This window comes from Ranitomeya imitator, chromosome 4, assembly GCF_032444005.1.
Source record: "Ranitomeya imitator isolate aRanImi1 chromosome 4, aRanImi1.pri, whole genome shotgun sequence".
NCBI classification, from domain to species: Eukaryota; Metazoa; Chordata; class Amphibia; order Anura; family Dendrobatidae; genus Ranitomeya; species Ranitomeya imitator.
In genome coordinates this window covers 12,370,036-12,377,133 of record NC_091285.1, presented here as the reverse complement: position 1 = coordinate 12,377,133, position 7,098 = coordinate 12,370,036, and the positions used below count along the sequence as shown (strand labels likewise).

General features: G+C 48.0%; 1 protein-coding gene across 2 annotated transcripts; it reads right to left on the bottom strand.

Moving 5' to 3' along the window:
* Nucleotides 1-397: 397 nt before the first annotated feature.
* Nucleotides 398-2,793, bottom strand: LOC138675074 (E3 ubiquitin-protein ligase TRIM39-like). 2 transcript variants are annotated; one of them, XM_069763048.1, is made up of 2 exons: nt 1,751-2,793; nt 398-1,720 (listed from the first exon to the last, which is right to left on the bottom strand). In XM_069763048.1, the coding sequence occupies exons 1-2, from the start codon at nt 2,733-2,735 to the stop codon at nt 1,056-1,058; spliced, it is 1,650 nt and encodes a 549-aa protein (XP_069619149.1). In that variant the 5' UTR covers nt 2,736-2,793; the 3' UTR covers nt 398-1,055. The 2 variants fall into 2 exon arrangements, with proteins under 2 accessions (XP_069619149.1, XP_069619148.1); XM_069763047.1 differs by having other exon boundaries at nt 398-2,792.
* Nucleotides 2,794-7,098: the final 4,305 nt, after the last annotated feature.

The following is a 7,098-nucleotide window of genomic DNA, read 5'->3' as shown; positions in this document are numbered from 1 at the left end:
GAAAATTTTCATGAATTGGACCCTAAGACTCTGCAGTGTGAGAGGTCAGATCAGGGATGCGAAACTGAAAATGTTAAAAGTTTTTGCATATGGCAGAAAATAATCTTCTGCTTTATGTATCAACAGAGTGGCATTGCAGTTTCACATCACTGATCTGTCAGCAGCAGGCAACAAACACAGTCCAGCTTTGTCTCAGCCCTACACTGCTCAGTTATTACAAGTCCCATTGTATTGCAGGACTATTAAGCTCTACTAGAAATTAGCTAACAATGATATAATACCGCACAAGGAGATATACTGATGTAAGTAAATGGCAGGAGATAAAAATGGTCAGGAAGGTACTGTACAGGATCAGAGTGTGAACAGAGGCGTAAGGTGAATGCTACACATCTATGAGGTCCAGGAATGAAGCTGTGCTGACACATGAGATCTGAAGAATACGGCAGCATCTTGGACACACAAACCTCACATCCAACCTGTATTACTGAGAGGGACACGACCACAGGAGACCAGTCTGAAACTAGGAACAGATTATGAACTGCATTTTAGGAGGTCTGAGAATGGATGAAGACTGCAGTACAGCTAAAGAAAATCACTAACATTTATATAATTTCATTCAGTCAAAGGTGCCCATAGTCCATAAGGGGTTAATGTGTGCATGGATATGCAAATTGTCTTTTCTGAGAGGAAGAGGACTTGAGATCTAGTGCCACCTATTGGAAATATTGACCATTTAATGAGCCTTATCACATGACTTAAGGATAAAAGTCTGACCAGATGCTCTCCAGCTTTTATCCTAAGTCAAGTCGCAAGATTGCTCCTTCCAATAATGACACTAGAGATCAAGTCCTTTTCCTCTCTGAAGAGACAGTTCACATATTTCATTTCACAAAGGAGCAGTGTATGGCCTATAAGTCTCCTCACTCTGACGTCTCTAGAAAAGAAATGTCCCCCCTTAGATCCCTGTTTATACAGAGTCCTGGAGAAAATGAGCTCAGCTGTAGCCCCTCCCACCGCTGCCTCCTACTGGCTGAGTGATACACCAATCAGATTGTTCACGCTATTAAGTCATCAGTCTCCAGGCAGATTCTTCTTCGTTTACGATTCCTCTCAGCTCCCCCTGATATCTTTATAGAACCATCATGTACACATAACACAGCATGTAGAGGCTCGGAGAAGGCGGCAGTGAAGGTGTGTAAGTGTCTGATGGGGTCACACAGCGCATAAAAGGACAACTGCTCGGCCTCATAATCCAGATATATCCTGACTCTATCACTGGAGATCCCGAGAGGTAACGGGATCTTATTATTGTCATGTCTCACTGAATAGAGATTATTACACACCCCACATAAACCCCAGGACTTGTTATCATCTCCAATGTCCGACTGCCCCCCCCTGTCTATACTGGGGTAACACATCCCCACACTCCACCATCCTGATCCCCTGATCTCCACATCCCAGTAATGTCGTCCTGAGGTAAATCTCCTCCCGCTCATCACCTGAATATACTGGAATCTCTCTGCTGTTTCTGGACGATTCTGTGTTATTTCTGTCCAGGTTGCAGTTTTCAGGTCGTCTGATATAAGGAGATTATTACCAGCCGTGTTTACATCCAGTAATATGTCTGCAGGATCCTGAACATGGAAGATCACATTTATATCTCTTATCATAGCAGATAATGTGTGTGATATGTGTGATATCAGCTCCGCACCCCGATCACCTCCATAATGTCCCCATCTGTCCTCATCACCTCCATCATGTCCCCCTGTGTCCTCACCTCCATCATGTCCTCCTGTGCCCTCATCACCTTCCTCCTCCTCAGGATCACACAAATCACCGATGTCTGGATCCTGTAAAACAGTCAGTGGATCCGTCATGTTACACAGCTCTTCAATGTACCTCATAGTCCTGGACAGCTCGGCCTTCTTTATTTCCAGATTCCGGATCACATCAGACAGTGACAGTGACTCTTCCTTCTCCTGCCAGGAGATGTCACTCAGGACCCTCTTCTCCAGGTCGTCCACCCGTCTCCTGATGTCTATAAACAGGGCAGTGACTCTCTCGGCTTCTCCAGATGATTTTTTCTTAGCTTTTCTCTTGCGCTCCTCCAGACTCCGGACTCTTTCTTCAGTCTTCTTCCTCTTTGTGATCAGTTTCTGGAGAACATTTCTCAGTTTCTTCTTCTTCTTCTCGGAGGCCTCCTCCAGCATCTCCACCCGGTGTCCCCGATGTTCTCCGGCCAAACTGCAGGACACACAGATACAAGCAGCGTCCTCCGTGCAGTAATATTCCAGGATCTTCTTATGGACAGAACATTTCCTGGTCTCCAGAGAAGTGCTGGGATCAGTGAGGACGTGTTCTGGTCCTTTACTGTGAACCCTCAGGTGATTATCACACAGAGAAGCCTCACAGTGTAGACAGGATCTAACAGCAGGTACCGGAGAGTGAATGCAGTAAGTGCAGTGGATCCCGGTGATCTCCTCCTGATGTGGATGAGTAGACCGGAAATTCTCCACTACATTGCACAGAGTTATGTTCTTCTTCAGTGCCGGATGGTCCAGAAACTCTTCTCTACATTCAGGACAGGAATAAACTCCAGATCCATCCTGTGTATTAAGGAACCGATCAATACAGACCCGGCAGAAGTTGTGTCCACATCTCAGGGTGACAGGATCTGTATACAGGGTCAGACAGATGGAACATTCCAGCTCCTTTCTTAGAACAACAGACGCCATCACTGAAAGCAGAAGCAAGAAATGAAAGTAGAATTCTCAAACACACACCCAGTGGGTGTGATCCACATTCATGAGAAAGGGCGAGACTGAACTTACCCTTCAGGTGCTATCTACAGGTTTAGGACACCGAGGATCTCAGTAAATAACTTAATGTGGATCAGTGTTGTATGGAACATTTTCCATTTTTCTAATAAAGCCAGAGAAAAAAAAACTGTCCCCTGTATATTGCACACCTCCCAACCATCCCGTATCCCACGGGGCAGTCCCAATTTTGAGTGTCTGCCCTGCGGTCATGGGCGGGACCATACTTGTCCTGTTATGAACTGGTGGTTTAGGAGCAACATGGGAAAAGCTCAGAAGGAGGTGGTACCTGTACTGACCACAGTTCCTAAGCTCAACACCACACTAGAAGCAGCCGTGGGATGTTCCTGTCACTCCCTAGACACCTCGTCACAGCCTGAGAATTAACTACCCCTAAAGCTAGAAACAGGAAAGCTATCTTGCCTCAGAGAAAATCCCCAAAGAATAGATAGCCCCCCACAAATAATGACTGTGAGTGGAGAGGGAAAAGACATACGTAGAATGAAACCAGGATGTAGCAGAGGAGGCCAGTCTAGCTAGATAGATAGGACAGGACGGAATACTGTGCGGTCAGTATTAAAAACTAGAAAAATCCACCACAGAGTTTACAAAAATCTCCACACCTGACTAAAGGTGTGGAGGGTAAATCTGCTTCCCAGAGCTTCCAGCTTAACTGAAATAATCCATACTGACAAGCTGGACAAAAACATAGAATGTACCGAACAATGAAGTCCACAACATGTGGACAGAAAAGAGCAAGCAAGGACTTATCTTTGCTGAACTGGTCAGGATATCAGGGAAATCCAAACAGAGATGTGAATCCAACCAGGAACCATTGACAAGTGGCACAAGCTGTAGGGGAGAGCCAGGCTAAATAGCCGAGCAGAATAGACAATTAGTGGAAGCAGCTGCGGACAGCTAAATCCAAGGAGCAGCCATTCCACTTAAAACCACCGGAGGGAGCCCAAGAGCAGAACTCACAAAAGTGCCACTTACAACCACCGGAGGGAGCCCAAGAGCGGAATTCACAACATTGTCCTGCACTGCAGAGGGCATCCCTCCACCCGCAGAGAGCCGCACACCACATATATCAGGGGTGTCAAACTGCATTCCTCGAGGGCTGCAACAAGGTCATGTTTTCAGGATTTCCTTGCATTGCACAGGTGATAATTTATTCACCTGCAGAGAATGATTCCAGCACCTTGTGCAATGCTAAGGAATTCTTGAAATCACGCATGGTTTGAGGCCCTCGAGGAATGCAGTTTGACACCCCTGACATATATGGCTGCCGCTGCTCTGTGCGCACAGGACCTGTGATGAAGTCACAGGAGGGGAGGAGTCAGGAGTCACATGATCAAGGGCCTCTGTGTATTGCAGGACTTTGCTGTGCTGTCATGGTGCTGGATGAGGGTAAGCTTATGTGTGGGGTCAGGAAGGGTTTGCAGTGTGGATGTAGCAGAGCCGCATGTGTACGAGATGTACTGAGCTGTGTGTGTATGAGGTGTGCGGAGCGGAGCCGGGTGTGATCGAGGTGTACGGAGCAGAGCCATGTGTGTACTAGGTGCACAGAGTGGAGCCATGTGTACAAGGTGTGTGGAACAGAGCTGTGTGTACGAGGTGCATGGAGCAGAACTGTGTGTGTGCAAGGTGTACAGAGCAGAGACGTGTGTGTATGAGGTGCACAGAGCAGAGCCGGGTGTTTATGAGGTGTATGGAGCAGAGCTGTGTGTGTATGAGGTGTACGGAGCGGAGCCGGATGTGTACAGTGTGGAGCCATGTGTACGAGGTGTAAAGAGCGGAGCAGTGTGTGCAAGGTGTACGGAGAAGAGCTACCTGTACGGAGCGGAGCCACATGTGCACAAAGTGTACAGAGCAGAGCCGTGTGTACGAGGTGCACGGAGTGAAGCCGCATGTGTATGAGGTGTACGGAGCAGAGCTGCGTGTATGAAGTGTACGGAGCAGAGCCGTGTGTGTAAGAGGTGCACAGAGCTGAGCAGTGTGTGCAAGGTGTATGAAGCAGAGCCGTGTGTACGAGGTGCACAGAGCGGAGTTGGATGTGTATGAGGTGTACGGAGCAGAGCCGTATGTGTACAGAGTGGAGCCGTGTGTGTACGAGGTGAACAGAGCGGAGCCGTGTGTGCAAGGTGTACGGAGCAGAGCCACATGTGTACGAGGTGTACAGAGCAGAGCCGGGTGTGTATAACGTGTACGGAGCAGAGCCGGGTGTGTACAAGGTGTACGGAGCAGAGCAGTGTGTGCAATTTGTACAGAGAGGAGCCGCGTGTGTACGAGATGTATGGAGCAAAGCCGAGTGTGTACGAGGTGTACGGAGCAGAGCTGTGTGTGCAAGGTGTACGGAGCGGAGCCATGTGTGTACGAGGTGTATGGAGGGGAGCCGTGTATGCAAGGTGTATGGAACGCAGCCGTGTGTGTAGGAGTAACTATGTGTGGCCATTATACTGCACGCAATATCATGTGTGGCCATTATGCAATATTGAGCATCATGTGGGGCCATTATACAGTATGGAGCACTGAGTGGCCATTATACAGTATGGAGCACTGTGTGGCCATTATACAGTAAGGAGCATCATGTGTGGCCATTATGCAGTATGGAGCATCATGTGTGCCCATTATACAGTATGGAGCATCATGTGGGGCCATTATACAGTATTGAGCATCATGTGGTGCCATTATACAGTATGGAGCACTGAGTGGCCATTATACAGTATGGAGCATCATGTGTGGCCAGTATACAGTATGGAGCATCATGTGTGCCCATTATACAGTATGGAGCATCATGTGGGGCCATTATACAGTATGGGGCACTGTGTGGCCATTACACAGTATTGAGCATCATGTGTGGCCATTATACAGTATTGAGCATCATGTGTGGCCATTATACAGTATGGAGCATCATGTGTGGCCATTATAAAGTATGGAGCACTGTGTGGCCATTATACAGTGCTGAGCATCATGTGTGGCCATTATACAGTATGAAGCATCATGTGTGGCCATTATTCAGTATGGAGCATCATGTGTGGCCATTATACAGTATGGAGCATCATGTGTGGCCATTATACAGTATGAAGCATCATGTGTGGCCAGTATACAGTATGGAGCATCATGTGTGCCCATTATACAGTATGGAGCATCATGTGGGGCCATTATACAGTATGGAGCATCATGTGTGGCCAGTATACAGTATGGAGCATCATGTGTGCCCATTATACAGTATGGAGCATCATGTGGGGCCATTAAACAGTATGGGGCACTGTGTGGCCATTACACAGTATTAAGCATCATGTGTGGCCATTATACAGTATTGAGCATCATGTGTGGCCATTATACAGTATGGAGCATCATGTGTGGCCATTATAAAGTATGGAGCACTGTGTGGCCATTATACAGTGCTGAGCATCATGTGTGGCCATTATACAGTATGGAGCATCATGTGTGGCCATTATTCAGTATGGAGCATCATGTGTGGCCATTATACAGTATTGAGCATCATGAGTGGCCATTATACAGGGTGCATGGAAGATCCAGGGGTCAGGGACACAACAGCTTCCAAGGGTCAGCCAGGGAGAAAGAGGAAAGCACTGACCCAGGGCACCTGAATTTAACCCCTGAGGGTGTGGCCGGACGCCCCTTACTCTTTCTTCCGGTTGGTCAGTTGGGCATCCCAATTATGGCATCCCCTGGGGAGTAGCGGGAGGGGGGAATCGAGCACTGCACGTTTTTTTTTAGCTCTTTCCTAGTGGCTCCGCAGTCAGTGGCACATTCCCTATACGGTACTGTGCCTGCCTTATGCAAGGAAAATATGAAATATGCTCTGAGGAAATTGGATGAAACAAAATTTTGTTGTAATGAAGGTGAGACCTCTTATATTCGTGCCTGTGCTTAATATATGCCACGTACTCTCACCGATAAGTGGAGAAGGATGATCGGAATTCTATCACATCTGGCTGATTAAGATGGGGAGCAATGTGATGAAACAGCAATTTATTTTAATCAACCCCTTTCTGACATGTGACGTACTATCCCGTCGAGGTGGGGTGTGCCCGTATGCCAACCGACGGGATAGTACATCATAGCGATCGGCCGCGCTCACGTATGCCACATTAACCCCCGGCACACTGCGATCAAACATGATCACAGCGTTCCGGCGGCATAGAGAAGTATCGTGCAGGGAGGGGGCTCCCTGCGGGCTTCCCTGAGACCCTCGGTACAACGCGATGTGCTCGCGTTGTACCGAGTGTCTCCTCCCTGCAGGCCCCGGATC

Coding starts and splice junctions, on each gene's coding strand:
- LOC138675074 (XM_069763047.1), bottom strand. CDS start 2,735: ATGGCGTCTGTTGTTCTAAGAAAGGAGCTGGAATGTTCCATCTGTCTG.